The sequence below is a fragment of the Mandrillus leucophaeus genome, unplaced genomic scaffold (genome assembly GCF_000951045.1).
Source record: "Mandrillus leucophaeus isolate KB7577 unplaced genomic scaffold, Mleu.le_1.0 Scaffold23, whole genome shotgun sequence".
Lineage (NCBI taxonomy): Eukaryota > Metazoa > Chordata > Mammalia > Primates > Cercopithecidae > Mandrillus > Mandrillus leucophaeus.
This window is the reverse complement of record NW_012102365.1, coordinates 4,292,152-4,318,296: the sequence shown is the minus strand read 5'-3', so window position 1 is coordinate 4,318,296 and position 26,145 is coordinate 4,292,152. Positions and strand designations below refer to the sequence as shown.

Genomic DNA, 26,145 nt, shown 5'->3' with positions numbered 1-26,145 from the left:
GGGGGGGGGGGGGGTGTGTTTGCACCCTGTCTGCCAGGCCCCTTCCCCAGCTTCCGTCCTGGCCAGCCTATGAAAAGTGTCTCGCAGTGCCCAGCACAAAGTCGGCATTCAGCCCATGATGGCGGCAGCTGCTGCTGCTGCTGCTGCTGTTAAAAACACTGGATTAGGCTGGACGCACTGGCTTCTGTCTGTAATCCCAGCACTTTGGGAGGCTGAAACAGGAGGATCCCTTGAAGCCAGGAGTTTAAGATCAGCCTGGGCAACACAGTGAGACCCTGTCTCTACAAAAAAAAATAATAGATAGATAGAGAGAGAGAGAGAGAGAGAGAGAGAGAGATTATCTGTGCATGGTGGTGCAAGCCTGTAGCCCCAGCTGCTTAGGAGGCTGAGGCAGGAGAATCACGTGAGCCCAGGAGTTCGAGGCTGCATGCAGTGAGCTATGATCATGCCACTGCACTCTAGCCCAGGTGACAGGGTGAGACCCTGTCTCTAAAAACAAAATGAAACAAAAAAATAAAACAAAACATTGGATGAGAAATCAAGAGATTCAAACTTTGATTCTAGCTCTGCCATGGACTCGCTGTGTAGACTTGTACAAGTGGCTAAATCTCTAAATCTAAATTTATTCATCTGTAAAATGGGAATAATCAACAGCCGTCATCACGAAACCTGGGTTCTTGACCCACTGTCTGATCACAGCCAAGTCTCTTCCCCTCTCTGGGTTTCAGCTTCCCCATCTGTACACTAAGGGGAGTGCAATAGAGATCCTCTATGGAACCCTGCACTATGATCCTTTTATCCTAAGTGGCAAATCAGAACTGCCTTTGAAAGATTAAAGATACCATCATTTACTGGGTGCTTACTGTGTGTTAAGTGCTATACTTCACATACACTTAATGCATTTTCATGCAATTGTCTGCATTTAACCCAAAACACTGGAGGCTCCAAGGTTCAGGCTTTACAACTCCTCTTTCTTCCATCTGCATTTATTCCCTAAAAATCTAAGGACTAAATCGGGGATTCTCAGCCTCAGCACTATGAACATTTTAGACTAGATAATTATTTGTTTTCAGTGGCTGTCTGTGTATTGTAGGATGTTGAACAGCTTCCCTGGCCTCTATCCCTTTGGATGCCAGTAACACCCCATTGCCGCCACCCAGTTGTGACAACCGGTATGTCCTCAGTCACTGCCAAATGTCTCCTGGGAGACAAAATTGCCCCTAGTTGAGAATCATTAGCGTAAAAGATCTCATCCAACCTCAGGGCTTTAGATGCCATCTATACCATCTCCACACTGATGACGTTCAAATTTATATCTGCAGCCCGAACCTCTTCCCTGAACTCCACACTCATGTATCCATCTGCTGATGGGTATCTCCGCTTGAATGTCTAATAGGTATCTCCAAGTCAACATTTCCAAGACAGAACTCCTGATCTATGACACCCACGTCAAATCAGCTCCCACCACAGTCTGCTCCTTCGCACGAAACGACAGCTCCATCGTTCCTGCTGCTCTAGCAAAATGCCTTGGAGCCATCCTTGACTTCTATTTTCCTTTCTCTCATCCCATATTCAATCCATCAGCAAATGCAGTTAGCTCTGCCTTCAAAATAAACCCAGAATCTGGCCACTTCTCCCCACCACCACCACTTCCACTCGGCTCCCAGCCATTACCACCTCTCAAGCAGATCACTGCAGTAGCCTTCTCCCTGGCCTACTGTGGCACCTTTGCCCTCCTGAAGAATGTTCTCCACAAAAGGGCCAGAGGGATCCTTTTCAACAAAAGTAGATGATGCTCACTCCTGCTCTCCAAACCCTTCAATGGCTCCCCAGCTCTCTCTGCATGCAACGGTTCTAAGTCCCACATCTGCAGCTCAGCTTCAGCCTCTTCTCCTGCCATCTCCCACTCAGTCACTGATGCAGTGACACCGGTCTCCTGGATGCCCCTCGCACGTGCCAAGCATGCTCCAGCCTCCAGGCCTCTGCGCTGGCTGCTCAGTTGGCCTGGTGCTTGCTTCCCCCAGCAAGTCCCCAGCTCTCTGCATGGCTCAGTCCCTCACCTCCTTCAGATCTCTGCTCGAATGTCACCTTCCTTGAGACTTTTAAAGATAACAACCCTCCAGTCCCCACTCCCTGCTTTTCTTCTTCACGGCACTTATCACCATCTGACAGGCTATACAGTCCTCCCTCAGTATATGCCGGGGATTGGTTCTAGGACCCCTACATATAACCGAATTCACACATATTCAAGTCCCACAGTTGGCCCTTCATATATGCAGGCCCTAGAAACACTGGAGTTTTTTGTATTGTTGGTTTGTTTGTCTCTAGATAAGGTCATGCTCTGTCATCCAGGCTGGAGTGCAGTGTGAAATCTTAGCTCACTGCAGCCTTGATCTCCGGGGCTCTAGCAATCCTCCTGCCGCAGCCTCCTGAGTAGCTGCGACTACAGGCACATGCCACCACATTCAGCTAATTATTGTTGCTGTTCTGTTGTAGAGACAGGGTCTTGCTATGTTGTCCAGGCTGGTCTCAAACTCCTTGCCTCAAGCATTCCTCCCATCTCAGCCTCCCAAAGCACTGCGATAACAGGTATAACCCACCATGCCCAGCCCACAAATACCGTATTTTTGATGCATGTGTGAGTGAAAAAAAAATCTATGTAAGTGGACCTGCCCAATTCAAACCTGTGATGTTCAAAGGTCAACTGTATACTTCACTTGTTTACTCATCTATTTTCTATCTCCTCTTGCCAAAATGTCAGTTCCATGAAGAACTCACATGTTGGTGGCCTTTGTCTGTCTTGGTTACAGTCATATATCCCTAAGAACCACAACAGCACCTCGCACGTAATAGGCACTCAATAAGAATTTGTTGAATAAATCTTCAAACTAACCCTATATGGTAAATGTTATTATTCCCATTTTGTAAAACAAGGGAACTGAAGCTCAGAAAGGTTAAGTAACCTGACCCAGACCCCTTCGCTAGAAAGCAATTCGCACTGAAATACTCCAGCCCACCACTCAAGAGTCTCCCAAAGTGTGACATTAAACCAGATTTTAGACCTACCACCCAAGGAGTTCCCAAAGTGTGGCTTTAAACTGGATTTTAGATAATTCACAGATCGGCTTTTTAAAACACAAATATCGATTAGCAACAAATAACACTGACCTAAATCTCACACCTTACCCAAAATAGATCATGAACTTAAACATAAAATGTAAAACTATAACACTTTTAGAAAAAAAACAGGAGGCCGGGCGCAGTGGCTTATGCCTGTAATCCCAGAACTTTGGGAGGCCGGATCACCTAAGGTCGGGAGTTCAAGACCAGCCTGACCAATGAGGAGAAACTCCGCCTCCACTAAAAATACAAAATTAGCCGGGCGTGGTGGCACATGCCTGTAATCCCAGCTACTCAGGAGGCTGAGGCAGAAGAATCACTTGAACCCAGGAGGCGGAAGTTGCAGTAAGCTGAGATCATGCCATTGTACCCCAACCTGGGCAACAAGGGAAAAACTCTCCATTAAAAAAAAAAAGAAAAAAAGGAGAAAATCTTTGGGAGACAGGGATAGGCAAGGAGTTCTCAGACTTGATACCAAAACCACAATTCATAAAAGGGAAATTTTACAAACTGAACCTCATCAAAACTGAAAATAGTTCTGTGAAAGTCCATACAAAGAGGGTGAAGGACAAGCTACAAACTGGGAGGAAATATTTACAAACTCCACATTTAACAAAGGACTGGTACCTAGAATGTACAAAAAACTCTCAACACTTAACAGCAAAAAAAGACAAAAGAATAATCCAATCAGAAAACATCCAAAGACATGAACAGACAATGCACCAAAGAGGATATACAGACGGCAAACAGCACACGATAAGATGTTCGTCCAAGTGCTGTGGCTCATGTTTGTAATCCCAGCATTTTGGGAGGCTGAGGCAGGCAGAACACTTGAGGTCAGGAATTCAAGACCAGCCTGGCCAATATGCCGAAACCCCATCTGTCCTAAAGATACAAAAATTAGCCAGGCGTGGTAGCATGCGCCTGTAATCCCAGCTGCTTGGGAGGCTGAGGCACAAGAATTGCTTGTACCTGGGAGCTGGAGGTTGCAGTGAGCTGAGATCATGCTGCTGCACTCCAGCCTGAGTGACACAGTGAGACTCCATCTCAAAAAAAAAAAAAGAAAAGAAAAGAAGAGATGTTCGACATCACTAGACGCTGAAGAAATGCAAATTAAGACCATGATGAGCTATCACTACATACCTCTCAGGAAGTCCAAAATAAAAAATAGTGACAACACTAAATGTTGGCAAGGATGCAGAAAACTGGATCACTCATACATTGTTGGTGAGAATATACAACTACACAGCCACTCTGGCAGTTTCTGATAAAACTAAACATGCAATCACCATATGACTCATTGATTGTACTCTTGAGCATTTATCCCAGAAAAAATGAAAAGTTATGTTCATGCAAAAACCTGTGTGTGAATGCTCACAGAAGCTTTACTTGTAATAATGAAAAAGTGGAACCAGCCCAGATGTCATTCAACAGGTGAATGGTTAAACAATCTGGCATTTCCACACCATGCAATAAAAAGTAATAAACTAATGATATACACAACTTGGATGAAGGAAACTATGCTGAATGAAAGAAATCAATCCCAGTGCCAAGATAATTCAATAAGGAAAGAATAGACTTTTCAACAAATGGTAATGAAGATCTACATACAAAAGAATGAAGTTGGCCACGCACGCCTATAATCTTAGCACTTTGGGAGGCTGAAACAGGTGGATCACCTGAGGTCAGGTGTTCGAGACCAGCCTGGCCAACATTGTGAAACCCTGTCTCTACCAAAAATACAAAAATTAGCTGGGCGTGGTGGTGCATGCCTGTAATCCCTGCTACTCAGGAGGCTGAGGCAGGAGAATTGCTTGAACCTGGGAGGCGGAGGTTGCAGTGAGCTGAGATTGCACCATTGCACTCCAGCCTGAGTGACGAGAGTGAAACTCCAACTCAAAAAAAAAAAAAAAAAAGAATGAGGTTGGATCCCTACCTCACACCACGTTTGAAAAATTAACTCAAAGTGGATCAAAGACCTGAATGTAATAGCTGGAACTATAAAACTATTAGAAAAAAAACACAGGAGTAAATCTTCATGACTGTGGGTTAGGCAATGGTTTCTTAGGTATGACATCAAAAGCACAAACAACAAAAGAAAAAGATAGATAAATTAAAAACTTTCATGCTTAAAAAAAAACTATCAAGAAAAAGAAAATATAATCCACAGAATGGGAGAAAGTATTCGCAAACATTAACATCTGATAAGCATCTAGTGTCCACAATATATAAATAACTTTTTTTTTTTTTTTTTTTTTTTGAGACAGAGTCTCTGTCACCCAGGCTGGAGTGCAGTGGCGCCATCTCAGCTCACTGCAACCTCCACCTCCTGGGTTCAAGTGATTCTTGTGCCTCAGCCTCCCGAGTAGCTGGGACAACAGGCACCCACCATCACACCTGGCTAATTTTTGTATTTTTAGTAGAGACTGAGTTTCACCATGTTGACTAGGCTGGTCTCGAACTCCTGGCCTCAAGTGATCTGCCCTCCTCAGTCTCCCAAAGTGCTGGGATTACAGGCCTGAGCCACCACCGTGCCGGGCCTACTCAGAATATATAAGTAATTACAACTCAATAATAAAAAGACAAATAACCCAATTTAAAAATTGGTCATGACCTGGCGCGGTGGCTCAAGCCTGTAATCCCAGCACATTGGGAGGCCGAGACGGGCAGATCACGAGGTCAGGAAATTGAGACCATCCTGGCTAACACAGTGAAACCCCGTCTCTACTAAAAAATACAAAAAACTAGCCGGGCAAGGTGGCAGGCACCTGTAGTCCCAGCTACTCAGGTGGCTGAGGCAGGAGAATGGCGTAAACCCGGGAGGCGGAGCTTACAGTGAGCTGAGATCGCGCCACTGCACTCCAGCCTGGGCGACAGAGCGAGACTCCGTCTCAAAAAAAAATAAATAAAATAAAATAAAAATAAAAATTGGTCATTTTTAATACTGTGAATAGACATCTCTACAAAGAAGAAGATATCAAAATGGTCAATAAGCACATGAAAAAATGCTCGATATCATTAGCCATCAGGGTAATGCAAATCAAAATCACAATGAGATACCATTTCATATACACTAGAGTGCTTATAATAAGACAGATAATAACAAGTGGTGACAAGGATGCAGAGAAACTAGAACTCTCATAGACTAGTAGTGGGAATTTAAAGTGGTACAGCTGCTTTGGAAAACAGTCCCGCAGTTCCTCAATGAACAAACACAGAGATATCTTATGATATATATGGTACATATTCAAGAAAAATGAAAACATATATCAATATAAAAACCTGTACACAAATATAGCAATACTGTTCATAATAGCCAAAAAGTGTAAACAACCCCAATTTCCTTCAACTGATGAATGACAAATAAACTGTGATATATTCATATAATGGAATATTATTAAACAATAAAAAAGAATGAAATATTGATACATGCTACAATGAGGATAGACCTTGAAAACATCATGCTACATGGAAGAAGGGTCAGGTGTGGTGGCTCACGCCTGTAATCCCAGCACTTTGGGAGGCCAAGGCAGGCGGATCACCTGAGGTCAGGAATTCGAGACCAGCCTAGCCAACATGGCCAAACTCCATCTCTACTAAAAATACCAAAATTAGCCAGGCGTGGTGGCAGGTGCCTGTAGTCTCAGCTACTCGGGAGACTGAGGCAGGAGAATCCCTTTAACCCAGGAGATGGAGGTTGCAGTAAGCCGAGATCACGCCACTGCACTCCAGCCTGGTGACAGAGTGAGACTCCATCTTAAAAAATAATAAGTAAATAAATAATAAAATAAATGGAAGAAGCCAGTCACAAAAGACTATATATTGTATGATTCCATTTATGTGAAATGTCCACAGAGAGGCAAATCCATAGGGACAGAAAGGAAATTAGTGGTTGCCTAGGGCTAGAGGTGTTCAGGTGAAATGGGGATGACTGCTAAAGAGTACAAAATTTCCTTCTGAGGTGATGAAAATGTTCCAGAATTGATTGTGTTAATGGTTGTGTAACTCTGTCAATACAGTAGTCCCCCCTGTATCTGCAGGGGACACATTCCAAGACCCTAGTGGATGCCTTAAACCACAGAGAGTTCCGAACCCTAGATAAACTATGTTTTTCCTATACATACACACCTATGATAAAGTTTAATTTCTACATTAGGCACAGTAAGAGAGTCACAACAATAATAATAAAATAGAACAATTGCAACTCTCAAAATATCTTATTGTACAGTACTCACCTTTTCAAGCCTCAAGTTGACCACAGGTAACTAAAACCATAGAAGGAGAAACCTCAGGTACACGGGGACTACTGTATACTGAAAACCACTGAACTGTACATTTTAAGGATTGAATTGTATGAGATGTGGATCCAAAAAAAGCCAATTCCAGAGGTTATATACTCTGATTTCATTCATATAATATTTTTGAAACAACAAAATTTTAGAAATGAAGGACAGATTAGTGACTACCAAAAGTTGGGGAGTAGAGGAAGAAAGGGAGGTGAATGCAGTTATAAAAGAGTCCTTAAGGGGATTGAACTATTCAGTATTTTGACTGTAGTGGTGAATACACAAACCTACACATGTGATAAACTGTGCGGAATGACATACACACATGCACACACACAAACAAGTACAAGCAAAGCCAGAAAAGTCTGAATAAGATCTGTGGTTTTTATCAATATGAATATCTTGATTGTGATATCATACTATAGTTTTGCAGCATGTTACCACGGCAGAAAATAGGGTAAAGTGCACAGAGAATCTTTCTGTATTTTTTTTACAACAGCATGTGAATCCACATTTATCTTAATAAGTCCATTAAAAAAACACACTAGGCCAGGCACGGTGGCTCACGCCTGTAATCCTAGCACTTTGGAAGGCGGAGGCGGGTAGATCACCTGAGGTCAGGAGTTTGAGACCAGCCTGGCCAATGTGGTGAAACCCTGTCTCCAGTAAAAATACAAAAATTAGCCAGGCATCATGGCACATGCCTGTAATCCTAGCTACTTGGGGGGCTGAGGTGGGAGAATCGCTTGAACACAGGAGGCGGAGGTTGCAGTGAACCAAGATCATGTCACTGCACTCCAGCCTGGGTGACAGAGCAAAACTCTGTCTCAAAAGGAAAAATAATAATAACAACAACACTAAAGTCACAAAAAGAAAAACCTGTTGTGTTCTCAATTCCTCTTCTGATTAAACAAAAAAGACCCTCATCTGGCACAGGTGTACCATCCTCCAACAGCTGCTTTGCCCTTTTTAACAAGGAAGAGCAGACCTCAGGCTCAATGCCCAGATAAGAGAAACCAGCTAGAATATATAACACACTTGTATTTGATGGTGTTTAGTTGCTTATTTTATCTAGATGTAGAATTACGAACATAGATTCTGGAGCCAGCCAGTCAAGAGTTCCAGTCCCATCTCTGCCACTTAATAGTTGTGTGCTCTTGGGCCAGTCACTTAACATCTCTGTACCTCAGTCACATCTGTAAAACGGGTATGACAAGAGCACCTACATCGTGGTGTTGTTGTAAGTTTTAAATCTATAAATATGGGTTTGTGTGTGTGTCTACACACAGATATGTTTAAGTGCCTGACACAAAGTAAAGTATTAGCTATCATCATCTTTGACAAAACAAGGGTTAAGGAAAAATCGCAATGTTTTAGAAAGGTTTACAAGCACAGATCCAGGCCACGCTTCCTCTCGAATGCGCCCCTCCATAGCCCTGGGCCCATACCCAGGTGTCCCACACCAGGGACTGAGGTCAGGAGTAGCGGCTGCACCCACCTGCGCATTTGGTGCGGCTGATGAGGGGTGGCCCCGGGCGGCCAGTGCCGCCGTCTCCAGGACGCGTGAGCAGCACGCTGATCTCATACTCTGTGTCGGGGTCGAGGTGCCACAGCTTGTAGGTCTGCAGGCTGACCGCATGCACTTCGGCCCAGGGCCCGCGCGCCATGCGGTACTCAATCTCCTTGCGAACGATCGGCCCGTCGCCAATAATGGAGTTGGTGTTGAGCTGGATGATGAGGTAGGTGGGACCAGCACGCAGCAGCTGTGGGGGCGCGATGGGAGTGGGGGGCTCTGCGAGGAGATGGGGGAGAGGCGGGGCGGACCGATGCTGCTGTGAGACCCCAGCACCCAACTCTGCGTCCCACCACACCCAAATCCCTCCCCATCCTCCCAGGGCCTCTCACGCTGCTACTAAGCCCTCAACCAGATCTGCTCTCCTACCCCCACTAAATCCCCAGGCCCTAAGGGGCACCTGGTTCCAAAGGCTGGCCCCGCCCTCGCCCATCAGCCCACAACTCCTCTCTCAGGCCCCTCCTAATCCCCCAAATCCTCGTCTCCTGGAGCTGACCGCAGGCCACACAGCCAGACCCCCACCCCCTCTAGGCTCTCACCTTGACCCTATCCGTCCCCCTCGACGCCAGCCCCGACCCCTAGATCAGATCTCATCCCGGTTGGACCACTGCCATCTACACAGGCCCACCTTCAGATCGCCCACCTTCAGATCAACACAGTGGTCACACAGCCAGACCCCCACCCCCTCTAGGCTCTCACCTTGACCCTATCCGTCCCCCTCGACGCCAGCCCCGACCCCTTGATCAGATCTCATCCCGGTTGGCCCACTGCCATCTACACAGGCCCACCTTCAGATCGCACCCCCGCGATACCCTGCCGGCCCCACCCCCCACGACCACGCCCCCGGGTAGACCCCGCCCCGCCGCCGGCCCCGCCCCTCGAGGGTGGGGGTTCCGGCGCTCCCCGGCGTGCGGCAGCTGACCCTTGACAATGAGCTCTGCGAAGTTGGAGACGCCCGCTCCGCGCGGGGCCTGGGACACACAGCGGTACAGGTCCTGCTCCGCGCGGCTCACAGCAGCCAGCGGGAAAGTGGCCAGGAAGCGCCGGTGGCTGATGTGCCGCACGCCCGCCGCCGGCACCAGCGCCCCGCTCTGCCGCTGCAGGGAAGAGAGTGAGAGAGTCAAGGGCGCCTCGAAGCGAGGTGTCCCGATCTCGCTCTGACCCGGGCCCCATTTAGCCGTCCCTACTACACAGCGCAGACATAGGTTCCTGGAGCCGCACTCTGACCTGGGGAATGGGGGCCCAAGAGAATGCAGAGCGGAGCTAGGGGAGGGCTGGGACGCTGTGCGCGGTGCTGGAGTACGAAGCAGGGACTCAGCATCCTGCAGGCAGTCAGTGCCAGAAGCAGCCACCAACCCCCCCCCCACCCCGCCCCCAGCCAAGGTCACCGCTCCCACTCACCTGCAGGAGGAAGCGTTCGGCCTCGGCCGCTCTGCCCGCCGCCATGCACTGGAACGACGCGTTCTGGCCCGCGTTGACCTCCACGTCGCCCAGGCGGGAGAAGTGTGGGGCCTTTGCTGCGGGGTTACAGCCGCGTCGTGAGCTGGGCCTGCGCCCCCTGCAGGCAGGAGCCGCGGCCGCCCGCACCCCTTACCCCTGCGCCCCCAGTGGGCCAGGACTCACCGCAGGGGTAGCTGAGAAGCAGGATGTCGTCTAGGCCCATGTAGCCCCTGCGGTCTGGGGAGATGAGGGCCTCAAACAGCACCTGGGGGGGGCGGGAGGGCCCCTGTCATACTGATATCCCTCCAGCCTTGCCTGGGGAGGTGCCCACTTTCAGCTTGCCCTCAGTTTCCTCTGCCTGAACTAGCAGAGGTCAGCCCCACTCACACTGACGCTCCCTCCCAAGCCAGCTAGTTGGGAGTGGGATCCCAGCGCCCATAGTGAATAAGGTGGAGGCCAGAGTTTCCATCCAAATCCTGGACAGTTACCCTCAAGCAGTCACACAGGGTTTCCAGGTCAGCACTGTTCCAACTCACCCTTGACCTGGGCCCAGAGGCTATTCCTAGGAACAATGACCTCAGATGCTAAACCCAGACTGGCCCCAGACTGACCCCTGGCCTTGACCAGAGGTTGCCTCTGATGCTGAATGCAGACACATTCTAACTTCAGCCACTCATCCACTTCGACCTCAAGCTGACATCCATCTGCCCCACCTCCAGGCACAGGCTGACCGCTGACTGAACCCAGCCCACCTGATATTCATTGGGCCAGAAAGTGCTGACAGCCAGCTCAGCCTGGTGCCACTGACGGCCATGGGATCCAGTCATATTCCAGACAGCACTGCCCAGGGGGCCCCCATTAACGCGCACGTAGACACCCAGGGTGCCCGGGCTGTGCCCGTCCCGGCTGTACAGGAAGTAGCTGAACTGCACACAGTGGGTGTCATTCTCGCTCAGGCTCTGGAAGATGACATGGGCTCGCTGGCCTGGGGCATGCTGGGAAGTGTTGACCATCAAGTAGGAGCCTGGAAAGAGAGGAGGAAGAGGCAGGAGCTGAGGAGACCTCAGGGGAGGGCCAGGGCCAGGGGGACACTGAGAAGGACTCCAGGCATCGGGACCCACCAGGAGTCAGGGATTCTGAGTTCTGGCCCCAGTTCCACCTTCCTGGGTGAGTCCCTTCACTTCCTAGCATCTGTTTCCCATAGGAGACCTGGAGCAGTAAAAAACACACAAACCTGACTTTGTCAAAACCATTTAAAGGCTGGGCGCGGTGGCTCTCGCCTGTAATCCCAATGCTTTGAGAGGCTGAGGTGGGTGGATCACCTGAGGTCAGGAGTTCGAGACCAGCCTGACCAATATGGTGAAACCCTGTCTCTACTAAAAAAAACAAAAATTAGCCGGGTGCGGTGGCATGCGCCTATAGTCCCAGCTACTCGGGAGGCTGAAACAGGACAATTGCTTGAACCTGGGAGGCAGAGGATGCAGTGAGCCAAGATCACGCCGCTACACTCCAGCCTGGGTGACAGAGCAAAACTCAGTCTCAAAAAAAAAAAAAAAAGGGCTCCTTACAATCTACAGGTCACAAAGCCCATGCCCGGCCTCACCACAGCTTTCCCCATGTTCTGAGCCATCCCTGGAGGCAGGGACTAGGTCATTCACCCCTGGAGTCAAGATATTGGCACATGACAGTCCCTCAAAGGCCACCCCTTCCAAAGCCCTCCCTCCGCCTCCCACCAAGGGCTCCTCTCGTGGCCCCTGGGTCATTACTAAAGTGCCTGTCTGTCTCCCACTAGCCTGTGAGGTCTCAGGACGCAAGCTGAATCAATAGGTAGAATAGAGATTGAATGAAAGGATTCCAATTTCCCTTCCAGACCCCATCCCTGAGTCTAAATTCCTGGGATACAAATCCCCTTGACTTCCAACCTGGAGAAAGGCAGCCTGTCCCTTCCCCAGAGACCCAGCCTGGGTACTGGGGGAGTAGAAGTGGACTAGGCTGGCTCAGGACCTGGCTGGAGGATTTGGGCTTCCCAAAGGGCACCTGAAACCACCCAGCGCTGCCTCCTCCTGGGCTTGGCTGCCAGCCAACATAAGCTCATTCAGATCCCTGCTCCAGGAGGGCTCCCTGGGGACTCTGCTGGAGGGGATCTCATTCATCTCTGTAAGCTAGGCGGCCTATGGAGGCGGCTCCTGGATCAGTCCCGGCAGGGCAGTGGTAAACTAAACTCAAGTTCCCATCCCCATCCAGGAAGGGGCACTTCCCAACCCCCAACACACTCCCTCTTGGCCCACTCATGCTACTTCTCTCTCCTCTCCCTGCAAGCAGCTGTGTGCATCTTTCCCTCTCTTTCAATCTGACACTTTGTTCTTTCCTCCTCCTTCTGCTTCCTCTGCCTCTCCCTCCGCTCACTGCATCCCTCCCCTTCTCTTTCATTTACTCCCTTTATCCCTGTCGCTCTTGCTTCTCTTCTCTCCTGCTCTCCATCTCTGAGTGTGAATCTCCCTCCTTTCTTCTCCCTCCACCCCCAGCTCCATTTCCTAGAATGTGAGAACCAGGAGGACAAAGACTGTCCATCTGGCTCATCACCACATCAAGACCTAGCACAAGGCTCACACTAATTGCTAAATTCCCCTCTCCCCTTTCTCACTGGGTATATCTCTGCTTGTACATGACAAGAGAGGCAGAGCACACTCAGGGTAGTCAGGACTGTAAGAGGTGAATTCCAATCAGCTGCTTTGTACCTGAGTGCCAACCATGTATCAGACTGAGGCTGGGCCCTGGGAATATGGAGAGGCCCCCACGAGGTCCCTGCCATGGTGGGTACCTTTACAGATTATTTTCAGAGAAGTCAAACTGTGATACCCACTAACACCTGCAGAGGCAGAGATAAGTGCCCCAGGAAGGGCACAGTGTGAGCAAATGCACAGAAGGGGAGGGGCAGGGCAAGCTGTGAGAGTCTGCAGGAGGCACCTGTGCCAGGTCATGAAGGTCTTCTCTCCTAGTGGCTTCAAGTCCTGGCCCCACCACTGAGAATCTTCGCTGCCCCTCCCTGACAACAGATGCAATCTCAGCCATGCTGTGAGCTGGGCAGTGAAGACCCTGGGCACTAGTGTGATGGGGCAAAGGGAGGGGGCTTCAGGCTGTGGAATATGGGGATTCACTCAGAAAGCCCATTTGATACCCACACTACCTATGTCCTCTGACACAGCCCTTATCAGTAATAAAGTTGACAATTTGGCCTTTATTTGTCTCATTCTTTTTTAATTCCCAGTTGATTCTGCATCCCGTGAAGAGGAGTACTAGTTGTACAACTCCTCTTCCCCAAAGGTCTTCCCCAAAGACCCTCAACAATAGCAACTAAATAACTGACTCCTGCATGCCACCTTTGTGCTCTGTACTTTATACGCATCATCTCATGACCCTCTGAAATGGAGTCCTGTTTGCCTCATTTTACAGTGAAGACAATGGAGGTTCACAGATGTTAAGTGACTTGCCCAAGGTCACACTGCTGGTAAAGTGATGGAGCCAGGGTTTGAGCCCAGGTCTTCATGACTCTGGAATGAGTGCTCTAGGGGCCATGATGAAAGCAGGAAGTCAGTACTAGAATCCATATTATTAGTCTCCTGCCTCCCAATCCAGAGCTCAGGATGACAAAGGTGCCCCATCTTGAAACAGGAACAGAGTAAGGTAGAAGTTGAGAAGGATCTGGGACTTCCAGGAGGAAGCAGGCAGAGGAAGGAAGGTTTTAAACACGTCTAGTCCCAATGTTACTGCTCTTTCAGCATCTCCAAGTCCTGGAGAGATCAGGATTCAGGGGCTTTTGGGGAGAAAAGAATCTCTGAAGACAGCCTCCCAAAGATAGAGGATTTAGGAAGAACTGAGAGTGGGAGTGGGCTGGATCCTGAGCTAGGCAGCAAGGGAAGTAATTGGAAGTGAGTTTTAACTCACAGCCATGAGGGCCTTTAATGGCTTGAACCTGCACTCATTTCACACACGAAACTACCTGACATGCACAATTAGTGTTGAGAGAAAGCCACATTCAGTGTCACATATGACATTAAAGATGCAAATGCAGATGGCGCCCAGAGAGGTTAAGTAATGTGCCCAAGGTCACACAGTAGGTGGGTAGAAGTGCCTCTGGAAGGAGAAGAAGGGGTAATGGCGATGGAGAGTAGACTTACCATGGGGCAGGTCCGCAGGGGCCCGGGTGCCAGGGTGGATTCGCACTTGCTCCCACTGGAAGTCATCGTACTGGGCCTGGCTGTACTCGCAGGGCACTGCTGGGTCACTTGCCTCCTCAAAGGTGCAGCCAGCTGTGAGAGCAGGGTCTGGTTAGCCCAGGCTAAGGCAGGGCTACTGGCCAGCAGGGTTCCTGGAGGGTAGCCCCCACCCTCCTCCCTTTCTTCAGGCCCTTCCCCACACTGCTCCCTCCCTCTAGCAAAATTCTCCCTCCTCCACCCTCTCCCTCTACCATGGTCCCCCTCACTGTCCCCTCCCAATACCAAGATGTCCCTACATGCCTACTCCCCCAGTACTTCCCAGGACCGCTCCCCACCCCACCACCACCACCACTGGCACCACCATCACCACCATCCATCAAAGACCCTCCTCAATAAAAACTACTTATCAGGATTGCTGTATTATTGGAACTTCACAACAATCCATAAGATCAGGAATAGAATTATCTCCACTTTGTGGATAAGGAAACTGAGACCCCAAAAGTCTGAGTGACTTCATTAGGGTCACACAGCTCACTGGTGACGGAGATGGGGTTTGAACTGAGATCTCCTGATTGTTACCCAGTGTTCTGTCCCCTGCCCCTCTATCTTCCCATAGAGGACAGACAGTGGGCCCTGGGCCTGGCAGGACCATGCGTGTCATAATCCAGCCCAATGAGATCTCCTTTAAAAATAACAATTGCCACCAATCCACTCAAGCCGGGCACAATGCTACATGGTAGACGTACAGAGCCTTGTTCAGGCCACTCATTCTGAGTCAGGCACCACTATTTTTCTTATTTGACAGATGTCGATGGGATTCAGACATTGCCCAAAGTCAGTCAAGTTAGGGTCTCTGCCTGCGGGAATGCGACATGCAAAAGCATAGTCACGTGTGGACGAGGCACATGTATGACTAGATGAAGCAACTTCCCATGATTTGCAACCAGTACTAACAGTTTAAATGAGAAAGGGGGAGGAAGTGGGGATTGAAATAGATGTGAGTCCTTTGGTTGGTAATGAGGTCTATATATCTCAGTGAGTTCATCGAAGGCCTAAGTTGGTTGCCAAATAAACCTGAGAACACTATTGGTTCAGAAAGGAACTGAAAGCTTCTCCCTGCCACTCACTCCAAAACCTTAGTGTTTGGAGTCCCAACAGGAGCCTGAGGCACCAGAAACCCAGGAAAATGCCCAAGCAAGTGGCGAGGAAGCAAGCACAAACCATGCCAGACCCTGTCCTGGGTGCCTGCCAGTCACTGGTACTCCTCCCGATTTGACAGATGACGTGACTGAGGCTCTGAGGAATGAAGGGATTTGTCCACCGCACCACGTGGTGGATCAATGAGTGGGCTTTGGCATCACAGACTTGGGATCAAATCTTGACTGCAATTTGCCAACCCCTGTGACCAGGGGCAGGCGGCTTCTCTTTCTGAGCCTGTGTTTCCCTATCTGCACATAGGCTGGTTGAGGATTTGATGTAGTGGCCCACTTAGCACAACGCCTAGCATACGTAAGCACTCAGGAAATAGCAGCTCTTATATGCACCATGCAAGTCTACATAAGGAACACAGGTGGGATTTGAACCCATGTGGGTCAGATGACAAAGTCCAGGCTTCCCACAAAAAGGGGTTTCAATACCAGAAGGAGCAGACCTGAGCTGCTTCCCAATCTCAAGAAGAAGAGGGAGAGGTATAGATAGTTGTGATATTTACATATATTTAGCTGGTGCAAAAGTAATTGCAGTTTTTGCCATTTTTTTTTTTTTTAAGTAATGGAAAAAACAGCAATTACTTTTGCACAACCTAACATATATTTATTTATATATATAAAAGCCTTTGTACAGTCTTATAATGTTGGGACACTTTAGGCCTCAGAAACAGGCCTCAGGAAACAAAATTTCTCTCTGACCTGCTCCTGTCCTCCTTTCACCTGTCCAAGGCAGGGCTCTAATCCAATCATGGGTCATTCCAGAGAGGGTCCTGCCCAATACCCTAGGGGAAGGAATGCCACAGAAAGGCCAAGACAAGTTTAAGCAGACAGGCCTTGCTGGGTTTAGATCAGGCGCTTTATGTGCAATCACATTTGTCAATCATGCTTACGTAAGGAAACCTCTGTAAATACCCAAAAGGACAGGGTTCGGAGAGCTTCCAGACAGTGGAACACATGGAACTTCTTGGAGGGTGGTGGGTCCAGAGAGGGCAAGGAAGCTCCACGTGCCTTCCCCCATACCTCACCCTATGCATCTCTTCATCTGTATCCTTTGCAATATCCTTTATAATTAACCAGTTAATATGTTTCTGAGTTCTGTGAGCTGCTCCAGCAAATTAAACCCAAAGAGGGGGTCGTGGGAACCCCAACTTGCAGCTGGTCGTTGAAGTTCTGGAGGCCCAGACTTGCAACTGGTGTCTGGAGGAGGAGGCAGTCATGGGGACTGAGCCCTCAACCCATGGGATCTGACCCATGTGCTGGAACTGAATTGGAGGACACCCAGCTGGTGTCTGCTACAGAATTAATTGCTTGCTTGGTAGTGGGGAGAAGCCCCCACACATTTGGTCACAGAGGTCTCCTGTGTTGATGGCTGCTGCTGTGGTGGTGTGAGGGCAGAGGAAAAACACCATTTGAGGGAGGTTTTCCTAACAACAGTACTTGGGGAATGAGTGCCACATGCCACATGACACTTGAGGAAGCTTTTCCCAAACAACAGCACTTGGGAGGTGAGTGCCATGTCACAGGCACAGTGCTACAGGCATCGTCACACGCAGCAAGCAACTTCACTTAGGAGGCTCTACTGTTTCATCTGCAGCTGCAACTCCTCTAGGTTGCGATGCAGATGATGTGAAGTATCACATGAAAAACACACCCAGGTCAGGCGCAGTGGCTCACGCCTGTAATCCCAACACTTTGGGAGGCCAAGGTGGGCGGATCGCCTGAGGTCAGGAGTTTGAGACCAGCCTGGCCAACATGGTGAAACCCCGTCTCTACTAAAAATAAAAAAATTAGCTGGGTGTGGTGGCGCTTGCCTGTAGTCCCAGCTACTTGGAAGGCAGAGGTAGGAGAATCGCTTGAACCTGGGAGGCAGAGGTTGCAGTGAGCTGAGATGGTGCCACTGCACTCCAGTCAGGGTGACACAGCATGACTCTGTCTCAAAAAAAAAAAAAAGAAAGAAAGAAAAAAGAAAAACACACCCAGAAGAGCCAGGCACCAAGGGCTCCTCACTGCTGGGGGCTCCCTGTCTTCTCCTGCAATGGTGAGACGTAGGTGTGAGGATGGCACCAAGCAGATGGGATGAAGTAACAGAATACTCTTTCCAGAGCTGAGGCAGGACCTTGGCTGAGTTCTTCGGCTCTTTGTTTGAAAAGCCGTGGTCAGCATCATGCCTTGTTGACTGTGGGAGGTGGTTTTAACCCCATCTGTGCCTGGAGGGCCTCAGCTTCCCCTCTAGAAAAAGACCCACAGTGCAGCAGAGAGAGAGAACATGGCAAGTATAGAGAGAGAGCATAGTGGTCAGGGAGGACTTCCTGGAGGAGGAGGCCAGCTAACTTCAGCTTGAGCTGGGCCTGCCCTAAGGCTCTTAGCCAAGGCTTCCTTGAGATAGAGGGGTTGCCATAAAAGGAAGCCCAGGATCTAAAGTCCTGGCTGGGGTTTAGGCCTTTCCTGTTCCTTCACAAGTAACAAGGCCGCTGCCCCGATGTCTCACCCACCGCCCTGGGGAGAGCCTGGGAGTGCCAGCTCCTTGGCTTCCTCTTATTCATCCTGAGCCAGGTCACACGAACTGCCAGGACTCCCAGACTGACTAATCTGGTCAGAATGACACCCAGACCACCTGACCTCAGTCAGAGGAGCCCCCAGATAGACTGACACCAGTCCTGTGATCCCCAGACAGACTGACCCAAGTTGGTGACCCCCAAATAGACTGACTTCAGCCAGCCTGGCTCCCAGCTGACTGTCCCTGTTGAAAGTGGCCTCAGCCTCATACAGATGACCCCAGACTATCTCACTTCAGCCAGAATCACCATCAGACTGACTGACTGATCCTAGACCTGCCCACCCCAGCCACAATGACCCCTGACCTCTGCCAAATGACCCCTACAACTGACCCCAGCCAGGGTGACCTCCAAGGAGTCACTCTAGATGGGCTGACTGATTGACCCCATCCAGAGTGATTCCTTTTTTTTTTTTTTGAGATAGAGTCTCGTTCTGTCACCCAGGCTAGAGTGCAGTAGCGTGATCTCAGCTCACTGCAACCTCCAGCTCCCAGGTTCAAGCTATTCTCGTGCCTCAGTCTCCAAAGTAGCTGGAATTATAGGCACGTGCCACCGTACCCAGCTAATTTTTGTATTTTTAGTAGAGACGGGATGTCGCCATGCTGGCCAGGCTGCTCTCAAACTCCTGGCCTCAAGCGATGCCCCCACCTTGGCCTCCCAAAGTGCTGGAATTACAGGCATGAGCCACTGCGCCCAGCCTCAGGGTAATTCCTTAACCGGATTGACTCTCTCTCCCTGACTCATGTCCATCTCTAGACCTGTGTCTCTGAGCCAGGCCCAGTTCTAGCTCCAGCCCATAGTGGGTAACATCTCTGGAGCCAGGCTCCCCAAGAAGCATCCCTACCTTACCCCTTCCCCTCATCCCCTGAGATGGGAACGGTCAGCTAGGAGCCAAGAGCCCCAAAGCCAAGTCCCAGTTCTGCTAGAGACCCAACTCCTACTGGAGGCCACTAAATCTGACTTTGAGTTCAGAGCAAGAATGGTAGCAAGGAATCCTTCCGGACTCCACTGACACAAACATGGGCACAGACATGCACATATACACATCAATACCTCTACGAGGGGGCTGTGAATTACCACCACGACCATCTGTACTGGTGAATCCTCTTAGCAACTCTGAAGGTAGGTAGTCTTATTTTTGTCTTATTGTTAGTTTATTAGGTACTACTATTATTCCTAATTTACAGATTAAAACAGACTCAGAGAGATACAGTTGCTTACTCAAGACCACACAGCTACGATGTGCAGAAGCTCAGACTTAAACCCTCTATCTTTATTCCAGGAGACTGGGCACAAACAAAACAAAACAAGGCCCGCCCTTCTGCTGGCCGGAAGTGTTAATTCAGCTTCATTCACGGGGGATTTGTTCCCTGCCAGTACAAAGCAGGTCCCAGGCTGGCACTATTAGAGGTACAAGGATGATGAAGACTCCGCCCTGCCCTCAGGGACCTCCTAGTCCCACTGAGGGTGAGGAAGAGGGAATGAGGGAATAAGAGAAGGTTCAAGGCCACAAGAGGGGGTCCAGGGAGGGAGCCAGGTCGAGGGGGAAGGCCTCCTGGAAGAGGCGGCATCTAAGCAGAGCCAGGAAGGATGGGTAGAGATGGGTGGAGGCATTTATGGCAAAGGGCCCGGGGGAGCAAAGCAAGGCGCTGAATAAACACAGTTTGTCCAGGGCACAGAGAGGAGCTCAAGTTGGCTAAAGCCATAAGAGCTATGACTGGAGGGAGGGGAGGTTGAGGCCAAATCATGGAGGACCCTAAACACCAGGGTGAGGAGCTGGGCCTCATTTTGCATTGAGGAGCCACAGAAGGTGTCTGAGTAGGAAAGTGCCTGGATTCAGATGAGATAAACGATATATCCTATAAGCCATGAGTAGGGCAGGTGGTGTCTCCAGAGAGCACAGCAGGATCCAGAGGTAGCTTGGGAATAAGCCACCAAGGGGTCCAGAGTCGGATGTCAGAAACTGGTGCGGACAGGGGCCTCGAGTCCCCTTCCAGGATGCAAACAGCACACCCTCCCATCACACTCAGAGAGGTGCAGAGCACACAACGCACCTATGCCCAGAGCCCCACACTCAGTGTTCACACACACTCCCTTTCTGCAGCCTGGGCCAAGCCTGGGGATGCGGTCTCAGCTAGACTGGGAACAGGGAGAAAGCCTGAACCTGGGCACCGCATATCTACGGAGGCCTCCCTGAGAGGGTGAATTGAATCAACCCAAGACCCCCAAGGGCTCCCCCAGCCTCAGCTCAAACTGGCCCAGCTACATTCCTCAGCTAATCTCCCCAATCTGGCAGGCGGTTGCCTGAGCAACCGTCAGCCACAATTTGGGAAGGCAGGGGGATGGTTTAGCCACATCCGGCTGGGCTCGGGATGGGGTGATGTAAGTGGCAGAGCTGCCTCTGGAAGAGTGTGGGAGGGGTCTCCCTGGTGGGAGGGGCTCTACATCTCCACACGCGTGTTTCCACATGCAGGTGTGCATGTGCAGGTGTGCGTGTGTGTATGTGTGTGTACACATGCACTCATGGCTGTGAGATGACAGGACAGCCTGGTACTGAGTTTCAAGGATTCAAATGGCAGGCGGGAGACCTGGATCTTACTCCTGCTGAGCCTCTAAGTCCCTCTGTGACCTTGGGCAGGTGACTTGCCCTCTCTGAATCCTTACCTCCTCACCTGTAAAATGAGAATAGGACTGCTAAAGTCAGATGACAGATTGCAGTTGCGTGAGTGTGCACGTGAGCAAGAGTCATCCGGGGGCAGAGGTGCGTGAGGGTGAGCATGGGTGTCAGAAAGGGGAGGTCTCCTGGGCAGGCGCTGTGAAGCCGCGGGTGTACAGACGTGCATTTACAAGCAAAGGTACAAGGGCATATTTAGTGGTAAGCTTGCACCTAAGGGGGAGGTGGGTGTGTGCAGTAACGTAGACGGGAGTTGTGCATACGTGTGGGTGTGTGAGTGTGAACACCACAAGCACTGCACACCAGACTTGCCTCACACCAGACAGGAAACAGCACTCCATGCCCAATGCGGCTGCAGCTGCAACCAGTATTTTCTGAAGACCCCTGGCAAACAGAGACTCTTGTGCCCTTTGGTTTGTCCATAGAACATCCAATTCCCAAGAGTGGTCCCGGGAGAAGCAAAACTTCTCCCAACAGATTGCAAATTTAGGGGCTAGGATTTCACCCGAGCCCAGGTACACACCCAGTTGTGGGTGGGGGAACTCAAATACAACCCCAACAACAGCGGACTATTTCATCATCCAAGGTTGTACCCTTATTCTCAGCAGCCCAACCCAAGCCTGGAACCAACACTGGCCTCACCCCTGACTTTCTTGCCTAACCCAGCCCCATCCTGGGTTCTCCACCCCAACTACATCTTCATCTCAGGCCTGTCTAATCCCTACCTCCTCCCTGCCTGAGGTCAAGGACCATCTCTCATGCGTTTGAACCCCATCCCAAGTCCTGTGTACAGCCGACAGTGCCTGGACTTATTGACCCCATGATCCCAGCTAGTCTGACCTTCACCAACCACACCCAGCTCTAGAATCATGGCACCAGCCCAGAGGCCTGGCCCAGCCCACCTTGCTACTCTCCTTGCCCAAGTCAACTCATCTAGACCTAGGCCAAGGCTCCCAGAGCTGCCCGAAGAGCCCTGATGAACCGATGGGTCATTAACTGTAGTCAGGGCTGGGAGCAGTATGCCCATTTTCTAATCACCCAGGAGTCACCATAGCTGCAACCAGAAAGATCGCCCAGGGCTGGGCCACAGGGAAAGTTGAGCTAGCACCACCCACAGAGCCAACACACAGCCTGACAATGCCAACATCTTGCCATCTCCACTGAGAATGGAAGGAAACCAAGTACAGCAGGGGATCTTATGCCAGGCCCACTCCCCATCTCCCTGATCAATATGTGCTGCAAATCCCAGAGTTAGCAGTAGAGCTGCCACACTGGCAGTATGAGGGGAAGGCACAGGCCAGGGCTGGATGCCAGACAGACAGAGGAAAAGGGCCGAATGGAGGACTATGTTGTGCAGTGGTACAGCGGGCAAAGAGTTCACAGATCTGTCCTGCAGAAAACCTGCATCATATGAAGACAGACTGCAGAGTAGAGGGGCATGGGGCTGTGCACAAACCCAAGCAGTGTGAAGATCTGTACTTGATAAAGGTCCATGGAGAGAGGCCTCTGCAGTGCCACAGTGCAAGGTGTTGAGGGTGCAGTGCAGCAACTTCGTGGTGTAAAGACAGAATACAGTTACACAATGCAGGGAGCAGAGCATACAGTGTGCACAGGCCTCATTACAGACATCTGGTACAGCATGGCAGAACTGGCCAGGGCCATGATGCAGCATGGAGGTGCCACATCCATCATGGGTATGACCCAGAGCTACACAAGGCACACTGTGCCACTGCAGTGCATTTAGTGGTACACTGGGCTGGCACTTAGTGCTACACGATAGGTGTATGGAGGAATGCCAGCATGGTAAGTTTAAGCCTTACTAGTTCAAGCTTCATTCATTCTCATGGGAAGGGTGTGTGCCCTGCATAGACATGCAGCACAGGCACACAGAACAACAGAGAGATACAAGGATGGGAAAGGGGCAGTGAGTGCAGAAGAAACTGCTGGGTACAGCAACCCAGCCTAGAATATAAGCCCAATAAATACAGTCCCGAGGAACAGAGTAGGTGCAGACTCGAGGCAGGGGTAGGAAGTGGCACAAAATGGAGTACAATTAAGATAGTGTGTGAAGCTGGGCACAGTGGCTCACGCCTGTAATCCCAGCACTTTGAGAAGCCAAGGCAGGTGGATCACTTGAGGTCAGGAGTTTGAGACCAGCCTGGCCGACACGGTGAAACTTCGTCTCTAGTAAAAATACAAAAATTAGCTGGGTGTGGTGGCGCATGCCTGTAATCCCAGCTACTCGGGAGGTGGAGGCAGGAGAATCACTTGAACCCAGTGGGTGGAGGTGGCAGTGAGCCCAGATTGCTCCATTGCACTTCGGCCTGAGCAACAGAGTGAGACTCCATCTTCAAAAAAAAAAAAAAAAAAAATGATGCTGTGTGGAACCAATGGATTCACTGCAAGGGCTCTGGGTCCTACAATCCGGTAGAGTGCACACAACCCAAGCGTGAACAGGTTCATTGCAGGGTAGAGGCCCTGGGCAGTAATCCTGTGCAGTGCACAAATGCAATGTCAGATACTGTGCAGTGGTGCTGCCTGTGCAAACCCAAGCCAGTCCTGAAGCCCAAGAAAGCGGTCCCAAGCTGTACTATAGGTATAGACTCCCTGAGTCATGTGCAACGCGGGGCAGTAAGGACACTCAATGCAAAGATGTTGTTCACCTAGGGCTGGAAAAGGACACCAGCCTACAGGTACCTTGGTGGTAGGACAGTGCAAGGCCGGGACACCACAGGGGCAGCGTTTCAGCAGCAGTGGTGCAGTGCAAGGGTTGGGCCATGAAGCACATACCCAGTGCAGCAAAGCAGTGCACGTGCACAGAAGTGCTACGTGGGGCGAAGTGCACTGTTGGTACAATGCAACCGTGGAATGCAAAGGGGCGGTGCCCAGAAACTCAGGAAAAGTTCACAGTCCTGATGCAATACTGACATCCATGCAATAGTGCAGTGCAGTACAGAGATGCCGTGTGATGCCAAGATGCAATGTTGTGGTAGCATGCCATCTGTTGGCACGGTGCAGTGCTGCAATGCGAGGAGCTATGCCCAAACCCCAAAAGAGTCCACATGACCAAGCACCAGTGAGGTACTGAGGTACAAAATATAAATGCTCTATGATACAAACATGCAATGTGGCCACAGAAAACCACGTGTTGATCTCAGACAGTGGTGCAGTGTGAGGGGCTCCACCCAGAAACTCAGAAGAATCCACTTTCCCAATGCAACACTGACATCCAGCAGAGTGACACAGTATGCAAGAGAGCAGGAAAGACACACACACGGCAGGACCACGGCAGCATGGAGGCACAGTCTAATGGACAATGCAGAGGCAGAGCATGCAGAAACTCAGGAGAACCCACACCCTCGATGCAATGCAGCAATCCCAGTGAAGTAGAGGGCTGAGACACAGGGCAGTGCAAGGAGGCTGGACCCAGGAACCCCAGATAGCACATATTCAGAGCAGTCCAGAGCCTGGCACACCGCAACAGTGTTGGTGGGAGGGTCGCGATGCGGAGAGGGGAGCTCAGATTCCTGGAAAACCCTCTACCTACAGCTCTGCCCAGCCACGCTGGCTCACCCCACAAGTTGGGGGCCAAAATCTCATCTGGCTTGTCCTCCTCCCTCCAACATCTTCCACCCCAGTGACTCTCCAAGGGTAAAGGATGAAGCCACTGCCAACCACAGGATAGGCCGTCCAGAATCGAGTACATTGTCCAGGTATTATAACTAAGCAGAGCCCCAGCATGCTAGCAGGAAAACAACGAATTCAAATTCTGCTGGTAAAGCTTTCGGACAATTAAAGTACAGCCCCTGGCCCCCAGCCCAGGGCACCACAGAGGAGAAATAGAAAGAAAGACCTATGGGATTAGGCCCTGGGACAGGGTGGGCAGGAAGTAGGACCAACAAGAGGTTAGGATGTCAGAGAAGAGCCAGAATCAATCAACCTGGCTAGTCACTCCCCAACCACCACCCCCATCCCCACCTCTATTACTCCCTCCCAGGCCTGGACTTCATCAGAAACCAAGAACAGACTTTTCTGGGCACACAGGATGCCCGCACGCATGCACATACATACATCATAACAGTGAACACTTACACAGCGCTTACTATGTGCAGGACCTGTTCTAACCTACCTAATCATAACCATAAAACACATCCTCACGACAAACGCATGCAGTGTGTTCTATTACTATCCCCATTCCACAAGTGAGAACACTAAGGGCCCAGAGAGGTCAGCAACTTGTCAAAGTATCACACAGCTAGAGGTGGTGGGCCCAGGATTAGAACCCAGATGGTCTTGGCCCTGAACCTATGCTCTTAACCACCACACGCTAGACAAACACATATTGACACGCCACATGCACAGCCGCACATGTACAGCTGCAAGTCCACATGTACGCTCATGTAAACACACATACATACACATTCTGAGCAATGCATTTCCCACTCTCAGTTGAGACTCACCTGTCCTATCCACTAGGTTTCTGATACCTCCCAGTTGTCACCTCTTATCCCAGCTGTCCCCCAACCCTCAGTTGTTCCCCCGATACTGCCTGTCCCTTCACTGTCAGCTGTCCCATCCCCCAGGTATATCTTTCCCACCAGTTATCTTCTATCCCCCAGTGGTCCCCCAGGCCCCAGCTGTCACCCAGCCCCAGCTTTAATCTTGCCCTGTCAAATATCCTCAGCACCGTCCCCTCCTAACAGCCCCATCTCAATCTTCCTCCCCAGCTCCTGCCCTCAAACTCCCAAACCTCAGCGGCCCTCCAAGCCCCCTTTCTCCTTGTCCCTTCTGAGTCATCACAAGGTCCTGTGGTTTGCATCCTGGGAATCTGCCCAAGACCTCCTGCATCATCTGGAAGCAGCATCTTCTGAGCTGTCCCCCTCAGGGGTCCTCCCACAGTCATTCTGCAGGCAATGGCAGCCCCCAACCCAGAGCCAGAGGAGGAGGCTGTGCTGCAGAACCCCAGCTCCTGCCTTCACCCCTCCAAGTCTTCCCTGTGCACCCAGAGGCATCGAGATGCAGTCACTTAGTGTGCATCTGCCATGTATAGGCCCTGGGGACCACAGATGACA

At 50.4% G+C, this 26,145-nt stretch overlaps 1 protein-coding gene across 1 annotated transcript in view; it reads right to left on the bottom strand.

The window, feature by feature from the left end:
- Positions 1-14,748, bottom strand: part of PTPRU (protein tyrosine phosphatase, receptor type, U) — an 88,600-nt gene extending 73,852 nt beyond the window's left edge. Inside the window, exons 1-6 of the mRNA XM_011981751.1 lie at positions 14,598-14,748; positions 11,172-11,443; positions 10,603-10,684; positions 10,381-10,496; positions 9,902-10,076; positions 8,905-9,198 (exon numbers count right to left, since the gene is read on the bottom strand). Of these exons, the coding sequence (XP_011837141.1) occupies positions 8,905-9,198; positions 9,902-10,076; positions 10,381-10,496; positions 10,603-10,684; positions 11,172-11,432 (928 nt within the window). The 5' untranslated portion in view covers positions 11,433-11,443; positions 14,598-14,748. The remainder of the gene's footprint in view (positions 1-8,904; positions 9,199-9,901; positions 10,077-10,380; positions 10,497-10,602; positions 10,685-11,171; positions 11,444-14,597) is intronic.
- Positions 14,749-26,145: the final 11,397 nt, after the last annotated feature.